The following is a 22,327-nucleotide window of genomic DNA, read 5'->3' as shown; positions in this document are numbered from 1 at the left end:
CAGGTTTGTTAGAATCGCTCATGCTATCGATCGCAGGTTTGTGAGAACCGCTCATGCTATCGACCGCAGGTTTGTTCCAATCGCTCATGCTATCGACCGCAGGTTTGTTAGAACCTTTCATTCTATCGACCGCAGGTTTGTTTGAACCGCTCATGCTATCGACCGCAGGTTTTTTAGAACCGCTCATGCTATCGACCGCAAGTTTGTTAGAACTGCGCATGCTATCGACCGCAGGTTTGTTAGAACTGCGCATGCTATCGACCGCAGGTTTGTTAGAATCGCCCATGCTATCGACCGCATGTTTGTTAGAACCGCTCATGCTATCGACCGCAGGTTTGTTAGAACCGCTCATGCTATCGACCGCAGGTTTGTTAGAACCGCTCATGCTATCGACTGCAGGTTTGTTAGAACCGCCCATGCTATCGACCGCAGGTTTGTTAGAACTGCGCATGCTATCGACCGCAGGTTTGTTAGAACCGCTGATGCTATCGACCGCAGGTTTGTTAGAATCGCCCATGCTATCGACCGCAGGTTTGTTAGAATCGCCCATGCTCTCGACCGCAGGTTTGTTAGAACCGCCCATGCTATCGACCGCATGTTAGTTAGAATCGCCCATGCTATCGACCGCAGGTTTGTTAGAATCGCTCATGCTATCGACCGCAGGTTTGTTCGAACCGCCCATGCCATCGACTGCAGGTTTGTTAGGACCGCTCATGCTATCGACCGCAGGTTTGTTAGAATCGCCCATGCTATCGACCGCAGGTTTGTTAGAATCGCCCATGCCATCGACTGCAGGTTTGTTAGGACCGCTCATGCTATCGACCGCAGGTTTGTTAGAACCGCTGATGCTTTCGACCGCAGGTTTGTTAGAACCTCTCATTCTATCGACCGCAGGTTTGTTAGAACCGCTGATGCTATCGACCGCAGGTTTGTTAGAATAGCCCATGCTGATACAGCTGATACAGCTGGAATATTGCCGAATGCGGTGTTAAACATCCAACAAACACAAGCAGGCACGCTCCTCGGTAACACGTCCTTACGAGCGAGGTGCTACTGTGTGAAGGTCATCCTGACGAGAACCAGATAAACCAATAAAAAATAAACAACACGTTATTATGAATTATGTATCTTTAAATAAACGTATATAATGTTTATATAATATACATGTCCACATATGTCTCAAACTAAACAAAGCAGTTGCATTCGTCATCAAGTTTCTCACAAATGCATTTCTTGTGTGTTTGGTAGAGAATAGCAGATAGCTGGGATTTTATTAGCTTTTCTTTTTCCAGGAAATGCTTGAAAACTTGAAAACTAACTATGCTCCAGACTGTTAAAAATTTATAAATAGCCATCCTCATTTTTTCTAAACAAATATTTAGGCGAAAAGTTTCAATCAAAAAGATAATTTCTGGTATTCCAGCTGTAGTCTTATGCATGCATGCTTTGATCACGGTCCAAATCGGTAAGAATACCACAGTTAGGCATTTATCCACTTCGTTCATGTTTAACATACATCGGTTAGTCCCCCTAGATCTAGTTCATTCGGAAGATACCGTAAATATCCAGAGAATGGCGTCTCACATCATCAATTGGAGATACAAAATTGCGGTTGGTAACTATGCTAACAGTTCGGCAATTCAAGGGGGAACATTAGACATGTACTTTACATATTAGCAGGGTACATTGAAAATAAAAGAATGGGTCTCAGCCAATCAGAATCCGACATAAATATGTAAGGTGAGATAAAAAATATTTCAAATTTCAAAGTTATCGCACAGGTGCGTGTGTGTATCTGAACACAGATTCTCGCAATGGGTGCATGAATAGTTATCAATATGTAGTACATTAATCTGAACAGGGAGTCATGTAAATATAAAACGTCTACGCCAGAGAATAACCAGTCCAACGATTGTCCAACGAAACAGATTCCACTGTGTGTAAAGGGTATATTAGCGGTACACATTATGCGAACACCGGGTGTTCGCGAAAACCATAAGCATTTCCTGCCCTACCGGAAGCCCGCGCTACTCCCACAATCTACTTCAAAACGTGTGTTTGTTACCTGATACTGCACAGCAGTACTCCTGCCACGAGGGGGCGGCTTGTAAACAAACCAGACAATCGCGAGATGGACCTGAAATCCAGTCACACGACAGCTCATTTACTGATTTTGTTGAAACAAACGATAGCTTATTTTTTTATTGAGCCTGCTGTGTATAAGTGCAGACATTCTGAGCACTGCTAATACGTACAAAAAGGGTTTCAGAAATATGTTCATTAATCTGAATAGTGATACACGGGTTTTTTTTGTTCTGTTTGTTGTTTAACAAACCAGTGATTGACATCATGAGCATCGATCCACGCAGTTGGGATACAGTGGCATGTATCAACCACGTCAGCGAGCATGACCTTCCGATCCCGTTAGTCGCCTCTTACGACAAGCATAATCGCCTCTTACGGCAAGCATGGGTTGCTGAAGACCTATCCTAACCCGCACATCATCTGATTAGTGTTTCGCTAAGAGGAAATGCTTCTGAGTTACAAGTATAGAATGAAATGTGACCAAGGATAGACTGTATCAAATGATTCCCATTAATACAATTAACAAGCAGAATTGTTCTGTAAAATAATAAAATAAATGTTTCCTTTGCCCTTTAAACCCCGCCACCCCCACCCCCCTTCAGATGACATTATAAATGCAATGTAATTTGACCGTGATATTATCAAAACAGCAGCATTGTTGAATTTACTGCATTATTGTTCTTGTTTGTTTGCTGTTTAACGCCGCATTCAGCAATATTCCAGCTATATGACGGCGGTCTGTAAATAATCGAGTCTGGACCAGACAATCCAGCGATTAATATCATGAGCTTCGTCCACGAAATTGGAATCGATATTATGCATCGACCAAGTTAGCGTGCCTGACCCCCCGATCACGTTAGTCGCCTCCTACGACAAGCATAGTCGTCTTTTACGGCAAGCATGGGTTGCTGAAGACCTGTTCTACCCCGAGTTGACATTAATTTCAACTTCAGTATTCTTTCAATGCGAGGTTTCGGTAAACATGCTGGTAACATTATCCTGCATGTTAACATATTGCTTGAAAAAATTCGTAACATCTGTACCGAGTGAATAAAGACGTTAAAATCCATAAGTCGACTGTGTCTTCCTTCGTCTACAGCTTCTAAAATGCCACTAGAAGATATCAATCTATCAACAGGACTCGGCTGATGACATAAGCGACTGCCAAGATTGACAATACAGACACTACGCAATTGAAACTATAGACATGTCGCAATGGAATGTAAACACGCGGCGATGCAGAGGCGTCACACTCCTAGAAATAGGTATTGGTACAGTTGATAGCAAACAGACATTCCTAGGAATTCTTTCACACAATCAGTATATAACAAAAGAGACGGAACATGCTCCTGGAATGATAAGAGTTCAACACCTCCACTGTCTGCTGAATGACACATATGCTTCAGTAGCACCTACTGAGGTAGTCCTGGATTTAATAGATGCCTATAGGAAAATCCAGATCTTGAATACCACCACTATGTTTTTAAACCTATTTGCATTTACCTATATAGTTTGAGATATCAAGGAGATAAACACTCCACAATGCATTCATTGTACATGTCCACAGATTTGTCTGCAGGAATCATCCTTTGTGCGTGGGGGTCTATGTTGCCGTTTAAAGCAATATTCCAGCTAATTGACGACGGCATGTTAATAGTCGAGTCTGGACCAGATAATCCAGTGATTAGGTCGGGATACGTTGATACCTCATCTTCCAGGTCATCGAGCCTGACAACCTGATCCATTTAGTCATCTATTACAGGATGGGTTGCTGTGGGCCTATTCAAACCCGGGATACCACGGGTGATTCCCTTCTGAACAATACCCAGTCCGTCTGTTTAATTGTGACCAATACAATGTCTGAGTGCTTATTTCTGGCCAGTACGATGTCCGAGTGCTTATTTCTGGCCAATACAACGTCCGAGTGCTTATTTCTGGCCAATACAATGTCCGAGTGCTTATTTCTGGCCAATACAATGTCCGAGTGCTTATTTCTGGCCAGTACAATGTCCGAGTGCTTATTTCTTGGCAATACAATGTCCGAGTGCTTATTTCTTGGCAATACAATGTCCGAGTGCTTATTTCTGGCCAATACAATGTCCGAGTTCTTATTTCTGTCCGCCAGTACAATGTCCGAGTTCTTATTTCTGTCCGCCAGTACAATGTCCGAGTGCTTATTTTTGACAAATACAATGTCCGAGTTCTTATTTCTGTCCGCCAGTACAATGTCCGAGTGCATATTTTTGACAAATACAATGTCCGAGTTCTTATTTCTGTCCGCCAGTACAATGTCCGAGTGCTTATTTCTGTCCGCCAGTACAATGTCCGAGTGCTTATTTCTGACAAATACAGTGTCCGAGTGCTGCTTTCTGATCAATATAAGGTACTAAATGCAAGGTTGCTTCTTTCTGACCGTACCTTATACTAGATATCTGATCGCTTTACTCCCACATAAGTTGGCACGGCGTGATGTAACTGGAATACTGTTCAAAACCGCGTCAAACCCAACTCGTTCACTTTTCGATTTCTACTTTGTAATACACATCATAGTGAATGTTTCTAATTTGAAAACACCTTCTCAAAATGCCTCAAAACCTAGTTTCCGTGTCTTTTTCAATCATTCCTAGTGTCACGGCATCTTCATAACTGGGGGGCAGCATGGGGGGCGCGGACGGTTCAGTGACGGGTAGGTAGTTTAAATCCTGGTATGATGGTGGTGGTGCACTGGTATTTGTGGTATTGTCGGTGGTTGTGGTGGTGGTGGTTTGGAGAAAAGGGGTTGCCTGTTCTCTTGTCTGGGGAGGAGGATGAAGAATGGTTTGGACAACTGGAGGTTGTGGCATGCGGTCAGAGCGTCTTTTTCTCATAACAAAACAGCACGTCACCACAATCACTATGAAGATGATGACGCCGATGACGCTACAAACTGCCGCAATCATTGGAGTACTGGAGGAAACCGAGTGTGAGACACCAGTACCTTCTGAACGAACATTCTCTGAAAATGACAGATATAGATTACAATTGCTTTAATTGTAAATAACTTAAAATTGTATGAGATAACAGACTTTGTTATCAGGAATACAAACATCAAAGATCTTGACTGGACAGTCGTTTGCAGAAAATGATACTTGGTAGCAAACGGTGGGTGACTGTGCAAGGCTCGATTTAAGGAACTTGATTTCACTTGCACCAGGTCAATGTTCACACATAAAGCTAAGTGCACCAGACAACTGGTCCCATTAATTTATCAAAGTTCAAACTTATACATAATCTTCAAGTACCCACAGTTTGATGACGTCAAGCCCCCAAAAGCATGACAAAGTACACAAAACAGAGAGATTATAGATGTATAGCAAATAAAGTTTGAAGATATTGAATGTTTTCAAAGATCATGTTGTGGATATGTAAGGGTAAGACACAATTTGAAAGATTTTGACATGCAATTGGAGCATGTAAACATACATATTAGGTTTCAGTTTTCAATAAAAGGTTGCATTGGTGCATGTTTTATATAGCTACATCTAGCCCTGCTATGTATTTATGTAAAACGTTTCGTAAATGTACATACTGTATCTCTAGTATACATAAATGTTTATGTGGTACGTACTCTTTGCTGTTGACTTATATACGATCCTGAAGCCCTTTCCTATCCCAAAGTCATCCGTTATAAAGTCAATCGTCGCGTACCGACCATCGCTGTAGAAAACATTGCTCTCAGTGTGGCACAGAACCATATCCGGCGTCTTGGTCAAATCGGACACTGCCCCTGAAATGACGTCACGTCAGAGTAAGGATTATATATAATCGACATAACATTTTCTCTCGCATAACATTGTGTCACTAGGCTTTGTTGATACTATGAACAGTAACTTCCAGAAAGAGAACTGGTATTATCTGAAAAAAATATGTGCTTTGCCAGTGAAATCAAAGCTCCGTGAAAGGCTATTTAATCGCAATGAGACACCACCAATCGCCAGTACTTCACAGGTTTGTAAGAACTACGTTCCTCCACCACTAGTAAATATTTACTGCCAATTTGCAGAGACGTCATTACGCCAATATTACATCGCACAAAGGGCAACATTTCTCGAGCATGCGCAACGGTCTTCCGGCTATCTGCTCTACACACAGCTGCAATACCAGGCAATTCGTCACGACTACACCACAAAGTCGTCATGTGTATTCACTGGTGATTGAGTAACGTATGGTATATTACAGCGTGACGTACTGACGATGACCTTCGCTTCAAACAGTATGGCACAGGGGCGTGTACATAAGATACAAAGTTTTCTTAACTATGGATGATTTTCTCTTTGAAAGTTTAGAAAACGGGAGGAGCAATGATCGTATATTGCACCATTCACTTTTAGCATACTCCTCACAGGTTTCAGAAAGGTTGAGATAGGAGACAATTGACATATATTTTATGATCATGGTCATGTTTTATTTACATTTCATATTAACATGGAGACTGTTCGTTTCCATGGTTACAATGGTACCTACTGTATGTCAATCATGTGTTTGACCATGGTTATGAGTACCTACCATGATATATGCGGACACTGTCACCACATACCGGCTGCGAGTAAAGATTCAGTGTTTCAACGTTAATCATGACAATGTTCAAGTAATGGTCAGACCTCAGTTGCCACACGCATCGTATTCGGCTGTAACAAAAAATGAGAGCAACATCATTTAAAGACGTTTTGGAGGTATTTAAGATCTGGCATCTATTGGCATTTATTAAAATCCAAGGCAACCTCGGAAGGTGGTGTCTTTGGTTTATGTAAGGATGCACGAGTTGTATTTAAATTCAGTTTAAACTAATTTATTCGTGAATTATGGAAATTAATCTGGAAATATGTCACTTTATGTATTGCAGTGATAGTGAAATTGGATAGGTGTCAGTCCAGCACAATACATCTTGAAGCTACTGGAAGAAGTGTCATGTTATTCAAAATTTACAATTATATCAAACAAATCTACTTACTCCGGATATAGATCAGGATAGCCCGGGGACAGCAGTATTTGTTCGTAAGAATATGCGAGGAGGTAAGCCTTGTCTCCGTCATTTCCTTTCAGACGACATGCTGATGACAAGAAAGGAAGGTATTGTCAGTTGGGACTGAACTAGAAACGAGTGAATCAATGAGTTTGGTTTGACGTCGGTTCTCAATAGTATTTCAGTCAATATCACGCAGTGGAACCATATGCTGTGTGTCATCCCATGATATAGCCGGAAATGCCGTCGTTAATACTCTATAGATCCACAAAAGAGCAAAAATCCATCAATCACACTGTAATACGAATTCATATCAAGATCTTGCCGCAAGCGTTGGATCGGGTGGTAGGACTCCGTTGGTTGCGTGTCATCGGTCCCCGGCAGCATGGGTCGTTGCTCATAGTATCAATCACTAGTCTATTATCTCGATAGCTTAGATGCTTTGATGGCTTGCGTTGTTGAATGTAGAAACATCGTTAAGTTAAGAGATAGGGAAAAGGAATCGATAGATGGTGACTCACAAGTGACCATGGTCTGATATGTTTTAGGGGCGGTCGGATAGCCTTATGGTTAAAGCGTTCGCTCGTCACGCCGAAGACCCGGTTCGATTCCCGACATGGGTACAATGTGAGAAGCCCATTTCTGGTGTCCCCCGCCGTGATATTGCTGGAATATTGCTAAAAGCGGCGTAAAACCAAACTCACTGACTCACTCTGATATGTTTAAACAAATCAAGAGAATATCTCAGGACACCTCAGCCTCGAACACCTATAAAGAGCTTCTTATGGTTAAGCGAATAGTGTGGGCTTTGCTTCTTGAGATCGAGTCGGACCTCGGTCGTCCCAGCTCCCCATTTCGCATGTTCTGTCCAGTTGGTTGTGTATTCAGAGATGGACTTTTTTACAAATTAAAACGATATATCTGGGCACGTCAGACTCGAACACCTGTAAAGAGCTTCTCGTGTTTAAGCAAGTAGTCCGGGTTTTAATCTTGAGATCTACTTGAACCTCGGTCGCTCATTTTGTGACGAGCCTGTCCTGTCCAGTTAGTTGTTTATGTGAGTATCAAACCTTATGTTGTGTTAATTCATGTAAGCGTGGGCGACGGCACATTAATGTCTAAGTTTGTAATTAGGAGCTTCAGATCTTGGACCTACCGCTTCTGGACTTAGAGAACCTCTCAGGGCCATGGGAGTTGTGGATTAGCGTCATAGACTTCTCATGGCGACAACTACTGCTACGGTTTATACAACTACTGACACGGGAACTATAACTACTGCTACGAGAACTACAACTGCTGCTACGGTTACTACAACTTCTGCTACTGCTACGGTTACTACAACTACTGACACGGGAACTATAACTACTGCTACGAGAACTACAACTACTGCTACGGTTTCTACAACTACTGACACGGGAACTATAACTACTGCTACAATTACTACAACTACTGCTACGGTTACTACAACTTCTGCTACTGCTACGGTTACTACAACTCCTACTGTAAGTGCTGCCACCACCCACTCCAACTGCAAGATATACGCCTGCATGATTTCGTGTAAGTACCTACCTGTGTTGTTGTCCCCTCTATGTTTGATTTTGAAGGAGATGGGCTCTGCTGCGTTGCCCTGGCTGTTGAGTTCCACTAACATACCCGGCCCGGAAATCAAGTAGGTAGAATCCTCTCTGCCACAGATGATCCAGGTCCTGGTACTGCCTCCATCCCATAGCCCTAACGTAACAAAACCACCCAGAATCTGGAAGAGTGCTCTAACGAGCATTAGATGTAACAATTTGCTGAAAACAGGCGTAATGTTTATTCAAATGCATCGCTGTGGATAAAATAGAAAAAGCGTTTGCAAGTACTTGCAAAAACAGAAGCAGACCTGCCAGAGGTATAATCAACAATAGCAATAACCAACGACGATATAAATATCAAGATAAACAAGATTTTGGAGGTGAGGTGAAATGGGGTTTAACGTCGCGTCCAAGATTATTGCACTTATATAGCGACGTGCATGCACGTGTGTGTGTGTGTGTGGCTGCTTGTACTAGTCCGGACTGATGCCGATTTATAGTGCTAGCTCACTGAGATACCATGCCGCAGTTTAACATGAATACCCCACCCAGACACAGTATACTGACTCCGAGCCGACCAGTCCTTGTTTTAGCCCCTTAATGCCGAGCGCCAGACAGGGTAACAACAAGTACCATCTTTTAACGTCTTTTGGTATGACGCGGTCGGGGATCGAACCCCGGACCTTCCGCTCTCCGGGCGGACGCTCTACCACTAGACCACGGAGGCGGTCACAAGATTTTGGAAGTAGATGTAACGTTTGGTAGAAAGATTGATGCAATTTCCAATATGTAAAACCTCAACGCAAGAGAATAACCGACCGTGAAATGCAAAATAGCAGTGAAACTTATATGAATGGATGTTTCATGGGCAATGAGTAAAACCCTACCGAATGTAAAATCGCCCTTTTGTAACTCTTAATACAAGATGAATAACGCGTCTGGAATATTTTTCAATATTATAAAAACTAAACCTCAAAAGGGTATTCGCATCTTTGTCATCTTTATCAAAACAGTGCCACGGCACTGTAGCTCACTCGTAATTATAGTCATCCATTTAAATTGTAAATTTATATATTCCGCATACATACTGAGGACAGTTCTAATGATCTGAACGAAATATGATGCCACCGTAAAGAGAAACATACGTTCCAAAGTTCTGTCTGACAATTTCAGATGAGAAGATGTTTACAGAACCAAAAATGATCAAAACAAGGTAAAAGCGAATTACGCAAATAAAGGGAAATATATGTTAACTAAGTAACTGATCGGAATCAAAACAATTGAAGAAACTGAGTCGTATTAATTGATGGGAACAATTGTCCGCGATAGATTACGATGGATAACGCATTATGTTTCCAGGCAAGATGCCTCGAACAAACCTGGATCCACTGCATATGGTGACCATCTAGCAAACAACGTTACATGCCGCTGGCGCTTGACGTTTTGGAGAAGAAGATTGTTGAAGGCATTTGTAAAATAAAAGATGGCGATCATATTGAAGATCCTGTTTCAAATGCCTTGACAAACTCAATCCACTCTATTATAACAAACATCCACATTTTGAGTCCATCTTGCCATTTTTAAAAGCTGATTGAAAACGCCGACGATTGACGACAGACAGGCTTTTCAGGCCAGGTGAGCTAAATATGAAAATAACAAACCGAAAAATCTATAAAAGCCTAACATTCATACAAATAAAGACTCATGGGACATTTACAATAATTCAGGGATATGATCGTAAAGCTCTCTTCCCTGAGGCTGTCTGTATTTGTTTTCCATCTCCCGCCCGCCATGATGTCTGTATTTGTTTTCCATCTCCCGCCCGCCATGATGTCTGTATTTGTTTTCCATCTCCCGCCCGCCATGAATTGTTATGCCGACGTGAAATAATAAAGTGTTTGTATCTTAATTTTCCCAGCCTCTGTGTGATACAAAAATACTAAAACCATTGCATACTCGTAAAACAACAGGTCAGCTTGATCTTTCTTCAGTATTGTTTTATTTTAAAAATCTTTTCCAAGCAAAGTGACTGGATCTACGTCATAAATTAATTTAAGAATGGTACCAAGGGTTTTAAACTTTAAACGTTACACAATAAGTGAAAATCAGTAAAAAGAAATTTTTTAACATTTTTATTTCACCCGCCAATTTTCTTGCTGGTTGAAGTTGGAGATGAGAAACAATAGTGAGTGAGTGAGTGAGTATGGTTTTACGCCGCTTTTAGCAATATTCCAGCAATATCACGGCGGGGGACACCAGAAATGGGCTTCACACAATGTACCCATGTCGGGAATCGAACCCGGGTCTTCGGCGTGACGAGCGAACGCTTTAACCACTAGGCTACCCGACCGCCCCTGAGAAACAATAAAAAATGAATGGCCTGATGAGGTGACCTAACATTATGATACAGATGACATCATCGTGAGGAATATGATTATTTTGTGTGGTTCTACAAGTCTGACTGAAAGGCTACAGCACTCTGACGATGGTACATCGAGTACCTTACTGTCAGCCTAACGGTCTTGCATCGCTCAAACCCGGGGCGTTCTATCTCGCTGTTCTACAGATCACCAACCGTACGAGCGTGTGTTTTTTTCTAGCTGTAATCGATTGTGACCGAATCGATCGAAATCCAATAAATGTATACATCTGCGTCTTCTCGAACACATCTGTTGTGTTTGGGCGAACTGTTTCCTTCTTCTGAGAATGTATTGCAGTCATGATAATACACAAGTTTCAATGCATACCTTTTTTATCTTGAGTATAGACGTTTTAGATACTTAACATATACAATTTCATGGGACTGATAGTTTCTCACCGTCATACACTGTAATCCTACTTCTGGCGCAGTCAACTTGAAGATTTCTGAAGGCCACCAGTACGCTTGTATATCCGATGGTTGGTTTGATGTACCATTTGCATGTGATGTAACTGGCAAAACATAAAACCAATTACAGTTACGAGTGAGTGAGTGAGTAAGTGTGGTTTTACGACGCTTTTAGCAATATTCCAGCAATATCACGGCGGGGGACACCAGCAATGGGCTTCACACATTGTACCCATGTCGGGAATCGAACCCAGAACGCTTTAACTACTAGGCTACCCGACCGCCCCTACAGTTACGAGGTCCCGTAACTCACCCGTAACCCTCAGATATAGATAATAAAAGGCCACAATAAATTAATATGTTTTTCAACCAAATGTATTAAAAATGCCAGACGGAAGGTATCAGGTACGTTTTTCTTCTTTTTTAAATAGACATAATGTTCACTAAGGTACTATGGGACAGACTGTTGTTGAAAGAGAACAAAAATACAAAAATAGAAAAAATATTGTTTTGCATCAGAAGCTGACTAATTATCTAGTCTCCCCCTAATTGTCAATGGGTGAAATTCACTTGAAGCAGGCATGCCTGGTTGGACAACGACATTGCTGCGTTTCATCAACTCGATTTACTTCTTCGTCTACCGGTGAATATAGAATATAGAATAGGTCTTCAGTAACCCTTGCTTGCCGTGAAAGGCGACTATCGGGATCGACCCGTGAAGATCTGGGTCAGAACGGGTCTTCAGCAACCCTTGCTTGTAAAATGTCCAGGGCTAACCCAGTTGCGTAGAACGATGCTCATGACGCCAATCACTTGCTTGTCTGGTCCAGACTCAATTATTTACAGAACGCCATCATATAGCTGCAAAGTGCTGAGTGCGGCGTTAAACAACAAATAACAATCAAATAAAACTGCTTCGTCATTATGCTTGGCAAGTTGTCAGATTATCACCTGGTCAGTAGAATTAGTTGTCTTTATCTTGACACTTTGGTTGGCTGGTTTGTTGTTTAACGCCGCACTCAGCAATATTCTAGCTATATGACGGCGGTCTGTAAATAATCGAGTCTGGGCCAGACAATCCAGTGATTGACATCATGAGCATCGATCCACGCAATTGGGATCGATGACATGCATCAACCAAGTCTGACCAACCGATCCCGTTAGTCGCCTTTTACGACAAGCATAGTTGTCTTTTACGGCAAGCATTGGTTGCTGAAGACCTATTTTACCCCGGATCTTCACGGGTCTTATCTTGACACTACTGGGTCCAGCTCTCTTGTCGATAAACATACATACATACATACTTACTGTTGTTAGTTTGTTTGTTGTTTAACGCCGCAATATTTCAGCTACATGACGGCGATCTGTAAATAATCGAGATTGGACCGCCACGTTTATTGTCATTTATTGACAAAAGGAGCATCGATCTACGCAATTGGGCTACTGATGACATGCATCAACCAAGTCACGGTGCCTGACCACCCGATGCCCGATATGCGTCACATACTTACTGGTTAAATGGAGACGAATATCCAGGAAATACGATGTCATTTTGAAAGGAATGTCGCGCTAATGCTGTGCCTCCGCACATGGCTGAAACAATAAATATCACTGATTGTTTATAACGAACGAATGGATAAGCAATATCCCTCCCCACCGCTCCGCTCCACGTCATGGAACAATGGAATAACCGTTCTGGAAACACGACAATGACAATATTCTGGGAAGCCCGCATGCATTTTCAGCCTGTCTATATGGCATACCGTCTATGTTCTAATGCCACGTACACCTGTGAAATAACTGGAATACTGTTCAAAGCGGTGTTAAGCCCAATTCACCACTCACTCATTCTAACGTCATTCTAACGTTCTGACGAAACTGCGTAACTCAACTCCACTTTGAGCGCTTCACGAAGCTGAAGATATATTATCCATCATCAATAACATTCAACAAATTTGAAATCACCTTCATCAACAACTGATATTTCTTGTTGTTGACTTGTCGTTGTGTGTGTTTGAGACGGGTGCCACCGCTGAGACAGGATACGCTCAGCTTATTGCGAACATCTGGTATCATTTTGATAGGGAAAAAAGCGTAAATAATCAACGTTATGTTAATTGACAACAATGTAAAATACCGTCTCTGTAATCTGCTCTGAACCCCTTGCGTCCGCTGCTGTTGTCTTTGCTCACAAACACCACATAGAGTTCTTGTACCAGGCTACGGAACTTGGGTCGTTCAGAACCGCACCATTTTCCAAGTAAAGGCCCTTGTTCCGAGTTTCCTAGACGTAGAGAAACAAATGATCTATTCTGATATGCTGATTGGTACCTTTGCTCCCAGAAAAATAAGTAATTGTATGTGAAAGAAACACAAGAGAAATGGCATTCCCAATACCTCCCACCACCCTCGCTCTTCCGTCAATCGTTTATATTTACCAATCATAATGGGAGGGCGTGGTTTGCTTAACGTGGAGGCTCTTCTTGATATAATTGTAATGTGCACTTTTGCACATATTTATTTGTCTGATGATCCTCGTGTGAATCATGTAAAGACTCATAATGAAAACGAGGGAATTCCACAGTTTCCTTAAACGAACCAAGGATGTGGGACAAAATCTCAATGTCAGTGTTGATTTTGCTGATGGTTATGTACTGCTGGGCGGTACAAAAATGAGTGTCAACCAAGCGAAGTGCCATATCAAATCGGCCCAGACTCAGTTTTTTCAGGGAGAGGCGATCTGAACGACCACTGCATCGCGTTTATATGCAGTGTGTTAAGAAGATCAGCAACCCCGCAGAGTCCTCCGCTTGGATGAAGTCGGCTGGCCTGAAAAGTAAAACATAAGGCTTTCTGTTTGCTGCTCGGGACCAGTCACTTCCCACTCGAAACCGTCATTTTGTGATTAAGGATCAAAATGTAAATATGAAATGTAGAATGTGCAATACATTTAATGAGACTGCCCAACACATTGTCAGTGGAAGCCCAGCTTTGGCACAAACACAATATCTCAAGCGACACGATGGAGCGGCCCAAGGATTTTATTACCGTCTTCGCCATGCTTTTGGTTTTGACACAGAGGTCCATCCATGGTACAACCCAGAATAAGTTGAGGGCGTCATGGAAAATGCTAAATACAAAATTCTTTGGAATAGGCCCGTATACAGCATCAGACCTAGCCAGGCCAACAAACCTGATCTTGACCTTTAAGATAAATCCAATAAAATCATTTATATTGTTGAATTTTCTGTCCCTTTTGACACTAATGTCATTGACAAGATTCAGGAAAAACATGGGAAATATGCAGACCTCGCTTTCGAAATGTCACGCTTGCATCCCAAGTACCAAGTTGTCCGATTATAATAATAATAATAATAATAATTATAATTATAATAATGTGTTATTGTATTATTTTATTCCAACGGTCACAATATTGAAAAAAACATTTTCTAAAATTGAGCTCATCGTCTTTCAGCATCTTCACTGTCATGCAAATATGACTGATTAAATATACAATCATTTTACAATACTGATTTACTTACCATCATAGACCATGACGTATTCATCTCGACAGTCAGCGCTCAGCTCAGACAGTATGACCTTCAGCTCAGTATTGTGGTTGGCTGTACGAGTCCTTATGAGGTACGTGCATCTCTGAAAACTACAAGCCTGACCGTTGTATCCTGATGGAGTTGACATCTGAATGCCCTGATCCAAATCCAAACCGATATCTACTTCATGATGTACCTAGCTGGCGCATGCTTTCCCATGAAACACAATCTATAAGGAAAATACTACATGACGGCGCGTCGCTCTGTGTACCGCCAAGTCAAGATGACAATCATTTATAGGAAACAGCACAGAGATACGGTTACCGCAGGTATGTTCACAACCTTTGACCAACACATTGCTGCGCACACCAATATTCTTTGACTTGCATATGTATTTAAAGGTATTACTAAATAAAGTAGTTTGTTATATTAGTGAATAGATGATAGTTATCTGGGATATGGCTAAATATAGTTGACTTGGATATAGTTGAGAATAATTACCTGACACGCAGATGGACAGAGTTACCTGGGATGTTTGCCGTAAGAGGCGACTAACGGGATCGGGTGGTCAGGCACGCTGACTTTGTTTGATGTATGTCATCGTATCCCAATTGCTAGATGCTCAAGATGTCAATCGCTGGGTTTTCGGGTCCAGACTCAATTAGTGAGAGATCGCCGTGTGGCGTTAAACAACAAACAAACAAAACCTGGGATATGGTTGTGGATAGTTACCTGGGATATGGGTCTGGATAGTTACCTGGGATATGGGTCTGGATAGTTACCTGGGATATGGTTGTGGATAGTTACCTGGGATATGGTTGTGGATAGTTACCTGGGATATGGGTCTGGATAGTTACCTGGGATATGGGTCTGGATAGTTACCTGGGATATGGGTCTGGATAGTTACCTGGGATATGGTTGTGGATAGTTACCTGGGATGTGGTTGTGGATAGTTACCTGGGATGTGGTTGAAGATAGTTACCTGGGATGTGGTTGTGGATAGTTACCTGGGATATGGTTGTGGATAGTTACCTGGGATGTGGTTGTGGATAGTTACCTGGGATGTGGTTGTGGATAGTTACCTGGGGTATGGGTCTGGATAGTTACCTGACATATGGTTGTGGATAGTTACCTGGGATATGGATCTGGATAGTTAACTGGGATATGGTTGTGGATAGTTACCTGGGATATGGTTGTGGATAGTTACCTGGGATATGGTTGTGGATAGTTACCTGGGATGTGGTTGTGGATAGTTACCTGGGATGTTTGTTGTGGATAGTTACCTGGGATGTGGTTGTGGATAGTTACCTTGGATGTTTGTTTTGGATAGTTACCTGGGATGTGGTTGTGGATAGTTAACTGGGATATTGTTGTGGATAGTTACCTGGGATATGGGTCTCGATAGTTACCTGGCATATGGTTGTGGATAGTTACCTGGGATATGGGTCTGGATAGTTAACTGGGATGTGGTTGTGGATAGTTACCTGGGATATGGGTCTGGATAGTTAACTGGAATATGGTTTTGGATAGTTACCTGGGATATGGGTCTGGATAGTTAACTGTGATATGGTTGTGGATAGTTACCTGGGATATGGGTCTGGATATCTAGGTGAATGAATGGCACTAGTGTTGTAGTTATGTGAATCCAACCTCTCATGGCAGGATGTTTCTGAATCGAAAACAGAGGCCGATCATGCATTTTTATTTACATCTTAAAGCTCTGTTTAACACGTAACGATCCGGGTTAGAATAGGGTTTCAGCAACCCATGCTTGTCGTGAGCGGCGACTAACGTGATCGGGTGATCAGGTTCGCTGACTTGGTTGATGCATGCCATCGTGTCCAAATTGCAAAGATCGATGTTCATGATGTCATGATGTCACAAAAGTGTAGCATCGTATGGCAGTGGGCTGGCGCGAAAAAAAATGCATGAGTCCGGACTAGTAGATGCATTCTAAAACACGTGCATATACGTCGCTATATTTGTGAAATCTTTGGGATGGTGTCATCTGGTACACCATCTTAAAGCCTTGACGTACCATCAATCATCTGGTACACCATCTTAAAGTCTTGACGTACCATCAGTCATCTGGTACACAATCTTAAAGCCTTGACGTACCATCAATTATCTGGTACACCATCTTAAAGCCTTGACCTATCATCAATCATCTGGTACACCATCTTAAAGCCTTGACGTACCATCAATCATCTGGTACACCATCTTAAAGCCTTGACGTACCATCAATCATCTGGTACACCATCTTAAAGCCTTGACGTACCAACAATCATCTGGTACACCATCTTAAAGCCTTGACGTACCATCAATCATCTGGAACACCATCTTTAAGCCTTGTCTGCCCTGTGAAGGTTCAGATCCGGACTTGAATACAACCAGGAGGGACTCGATGAAGAACTCGTACTCCCTTTCAGTGTTGCCGCACAGCACCGCTAGTTTTGTATTGTTGGGTGATGTGACTGTTGACAAAGGGTAGGACATGCATATAGTACTCCCTGGTCCCTTGGTGTAAGCTGAGGCACTTTCAATATGATTAAAATGGTAATGGATTCTTCACCAACACTGACAGAAATCGTTTGTAAAGTTTGTTAACTTAGTTGGTGAACTTTACTGTCCACTCAGACACTAACATGTTAGTAGACTTTACAAATCAGTTAGTATTTATTTTACTAGATGGCCTATCGTCACTAGCTGAAAGAAAGTTCAGTAGTAATGAGATATTTTGTTATTATCAGCAACCTGTATGAGGGAAATACTGTTAGGCATACAGCAACAACATATTTATTAACACAAAGATTTTTGTACCTCGGTGAGATTCCAACCTGCAACCTCTTTATTTGGATAGTAAAGTCGCTGTTCACTAACCTTCTGGTCGCTGTGACTAATTAAGTTAGTAGAATTTACTAGACTTTTTTTCAGTGAAGGTCAATGTTCAACTTTTCTGGTAAACTGAGAACTTACTTATTTTATATTGGATCGAAGCATTTTCCTATTATCCCCTTGTTATTCATTAGGCTTAATGTCAGTCACATGTCTAGCCAGTTCTAAAGTTTCTTGATGGGTCAGCAAGACATGCTCAGCCTTTTCGCAAAAACTTCGTGTTGTCACTGATTTTCAGTCATCAAATTATATCATTTTCACCATTATCTTGCCTTTTACACCCACTGGAATCGCTATCGGCGGATAATCGAAACCGGATTTTTCTGGCGTTGAAGGTTGTTTTTTTATAGAAAATCTAAATTGTATATTTTATTCGTGCACATGCATGTCATGTGATCTTGCGAATTTTTAACCTTTGGCAAATGATGTTCATTGAACTTACTCGAAAACGTGCCGAGTAACTTACGAAGTCATTAAAGCGTGTGACTTCCTATCGGATTGATTATGACAGAATGTCAATCAATATAAAAATCCACGTTGCCATACTTACAAGGATGCACTGTCACAGATTCTCCTGAACAATCTGTAGAATTTTCTATGTCCACGATAAATTGCACTTTTATTGTTTTCTTCTGGTGAAACATTCTCCCTGCACGCAACTCCCACGTGCATTCTTTATTCCTGGAAGACAAGGACATATGATAACCATATTCGTCTATGCATCTCCGTTGGGAGATCAATATGTTTCAATTGGAGTTGGTATGGCTGCTGGTATGAATGGTATGTATGCTGGTATGAATGGTATGTCTGCTGGTATGATTTATGTCTACTGGTATGATTGGTATGTGTGCTGGTAGGAATGGTATGCCTGCTGGTATGATTGGTATCTCTGCTTGTGTGATTGGTATGTATGCTGGTATGATTGGTATGTATGCTGGTATGATTGGTATGTATGCTGGTATGATCGGTATGTCTGCTGGTATAATTGGCATTCATGCTGGTATGAATGGTATGGCTGCTGGTATGAATGATATGTATGCTGGTATGAATGGTATGGCTGGTGGTATGATTGGTATCTGCTGGTATGATTGGTATGTATGCTGGTATGAATGGTATGGCTGCTGGTATGAATGGTATGTATGCTTGTTTGATTGGTATGGCTGCTGGTATGATTGGTATGTATGCGAGTATAATTGGTATGTGTACTGGTAAGATTGGTATGTCCGGTGGTATGATTTTGTTGTAATCACTGCGCAACTCGGACTATAAAAAATGTTTGTTTGTTGTTTAACGCCGCACTGAATACCTACAAAAGAATGAGGCTGAAACAACAAGGGCGATAAGAATCAGACCGACAGTCAAACCAGTGATTGATAGCATACAGAGGCAAACCCCGTTAATCTGGATGGTACCGTCCCCAGTCATACCGGATCGACGTTATTATTTATTGTTGTATTCATGCAGTCATTCATTAGCGCCCCACTCAGCAATATTCAAGCTATACAAAGGCGGTTTGTATATTTTTTTTAATCTGGACCAGATAATCCAGCTATTGACATCATGGCCACCCGTGAACCCCTGCCTCTGGATCCGCACTTGCGTGTACGTACAAACCGAGCACCAGTCTGTACTTACCTGTACAAAAGGGGTGTGGTTAGACTACTTACGGTTCATATCCGGACGGGTAACCTGCTGATCTGATGGCTACTTACGGTTCATATCCGGACGGGTAACCTGCTGATCTGATGGCTACTTACGGTTCATATCCGGACGGGTAACCTGCTGATCTGATGGCTTTTTTCGCCAGGTCTGCCACGGCAACCACGGTTTTGCAGTCATTATCTGCGAGGTACAAACAATATAGTTACCATGGTGACGAAGTCATGGTATAACCAAATATAACGATAATAGGTCACAGCACCATGACCGCTGTCATAGATTTGACACAGTGATTGACGCTTGTTACCTGTGATAATCTCTCACACAAGAATCAAGACAAGACTCAACGCTCTCACATAATTCTATTCCAAGCTACCATGAACCCAAGTCACACGCTGACTCACCCGTGGGCTTGAAACCCCTCTCGTTTATGTATATTCAGCTCTTGTTCCGCCAATATCATCAGCTTGCTATCAACTATGGTTAACATTTCTCAGTGTGATTATGACAAATAATTTTCATTTCATGAGAACGATTGGAGAAAGACATGATACAGTTTCAGTCCCTGCAACAAGACAGACATTTTCTCATTGAAAGAAGGAGTCTAAAACTTCGTCTTTTTTCACACGTTTTTTCACATCCAGCATGTAATGCGAGCAAGTTTACATTTTTCAAGTATATATTCTTTTTAAAAAAAATTCTTTTCAATAACAATTTTCCGGATTTAGGGATAACGGTTGAGGAATGTCACACTGCATACATGACAGCATTGGCAAGCAGTGTTCGTACGGAATGTAAAGTTTCCGGATTAACGGGGTTTCGTTATATGTTTATCTCATCATAAACAACTTTTTGTTTTGTTTACTTATTAACACAAATTCATGATTGGCTGATCAGGAAATGAGCAAACTGCAAGTGATTACAAGACAAGTGATTGACTAACCAAGCAACTTGGTTTGCTTTTTTCATAAACCGAAAAGAACGCCCAATAACGGAGTACCGATACCTGATCAGCTGATGATAGAATGGGCGGGGCATTATTGCGCTGAATGATGTCACTGGTTTCGTATTGCATATAGTGGTTTTGTGTTAATGATTAAATATGTTGTCTGTGAAGTTATTATTGACGTGTTTATACATAAAAATTGACTTGATTGCTATATTTTTGCGTTTATGGAGTTTTAAACGTGAATAAACGTTAACGGCGGCGGACACACTTTGCTAAAATCCGCCATGCAGATATACCGCACGAACCGGTTTAATGTTTATTTACGTAAAGTAAACAGACAGCTTCTTTGATGATATTACCCGCTAAATAGTTACCCTTCATTCAATAATGATGACTCACTGAATACAATCCGATCTCGGCAATTTCGGACAAGTCCATTCTATGAACAAGGGGTGGGGAGTGGGGGAGTGTAGGGTGGGGGTGGGTACGCTTGGTATATCGTGGATATTCTCACAAACGTCCGAAGAATAACTATTGACAACCTTTATCTGTAAAACTTTTATCCAATTATAAATTGCCATATCTCGCCCACTTTTGGGTGCGATCGATGGGTCAGTGTGTTTATCTGCGTTGCCAAGCTACATCTTTCTATCCTCTCAATAAACATAGCGTCGTCCAATTTGCGAGCGTTTGTTCGAATCTCCAGAAATGAAAGAACACTTTTGAATTGTGAAATATATAACACTCCTAGCTCTTTCTTCGTTGTCCTTTGCGATTTATCACATAGCTATTTTGTATATCTCCACAAGCGCAATCAGGTCAATTCTAAAAAAACAAACATTTACCAATCCTATTTAACTAGGAGCGGCGCGGTGTGCTGTAGTATAAATTAGTCGACAAACCTGCTTTCCCTCCAGAGTCTACATAAAAACAAGAGCAGCACATCACGTCTGGTGGGTAGACATTATTTTAGGGGTTGTTGTCATACACTGACACCGACGCGCTTGACTTCTATAGATCGAATATATAACGTTACACCACAAGGAGCACAACAGTACTTTTGCTTATATCAGAACTTACATAGCCAAACATAGAATTGTATTTGCTTTGCTATATTGTTTTTGTACACAAGCCATGAGAATTGTGCTTATTTGATCAACAACCAAAGCTTACCTGTAGCAGGTTGACCTAGTATTCGCGTCCACAGAAACAATGTTGGTATCAAAACAGCCAGTTGTTGAGATCGCCGTGTTGTCTTTTTGAACATGCTTGTTGATATTCCCTTGCCACAAATCTTGTAACGAATAAGAACATGTCCGGGAACTCGAAACAGACTGTCGTATGGAGTGACCCCCTTCTCCAGGTGTGCAGTGAAGCGGTAAGGTACATAGGTGCAGAGGCAAAACAGTGACCCGTCAAATTATGTTAGCTTTCAGGAACACAATACAGAGCGTTAGGCCATCCATATAATTGCGTTTGTTTGTCATCTCGGTCGGTCGGTCGGATGAAAATAAATTATTTTGAATACACAAATTTAAAGAAAATTAAAGAAACTACTTTTTAGTTGACAAAACAGCTGATTTGTTGTTTGCTGTTTGAGATGTGTACACCAATTGTTCATATTTTGACCCCCTATTGTATTCCATATTTTTTAGTGAGTGAGTGAGTGAGTATGGTTTTACGCCGCTTTTAGCAGTATCCCAGCAATATCACGGCGGGGGACGACAGAAATGGGCTTCACACATTGTACCCATGTCGGGAATCGAACCCGGGTCTTCGGCG

The 22,327-nt window shown here is 41.6% G+C and overlaps 1 protein-coding gene across 1 annotated transcript; it reads right to left on the bottom strand.

Moving 5' to 3' along the window:
* Positions 1 to 557: 557 nt before the first annotated feature.
* On the bottom strand, positions 558 to 21,935 carry LOC124135760 (cubilin-like). Its single transcript, XM_048396885.1, has 14 exons — positions 21,719 to 21,935; positions 19,695 to 19,779; positions 18,488 to 18,618; positions 17,361 to 17,516; positions 16,627 to 16,711; positions 15,034 to 15,152; positions 13,629 to 13,775; positions 13,003 to 13,084; positions 11,483 to 11,595; positions 8,657 to 8,818; positions 7,076 to 7,175; positions 6,631 to 6,752; positions 5,693 to 5,851; positions 558 to 5,080 (listed from the first exon to the last, which is right to left on the bottom strand). Exons 1-14 carry the CDS (start codon positions 21,810 to 21,812, stop codon positions 4,674 to 4,676), a joined length of 1,962 nt encoding a protein of 653 aa, XP_048252842.1. The 5' UTR covers positions 21,813 to 21,935; the 3' UTR covers positions 558 to 4,673.
* Positions 21,936 to 22,327: the final 392 nt, after the last annotated feature.

Source organism: Haliotis rufescens, unplaced genomic scaffold (assembly GCF_023055435.1).
Source record: "Haliotis rufescens isolate VD_foot unplaced genomic scaffold, xgHalRufe1.0.p SCAF_16, whole genome shotgun sequence".
NCBI classification, from domain to species: domain Eukaryota; kingdom Metazoa; phylum Mollusca; class Gastropoda; order Lepetellida; family Haliotidae; genus Haliotis; species Haliotis rufescens.
This window is presented reverse-complemented; position numbering and strand designations above follow the sequence as displayed.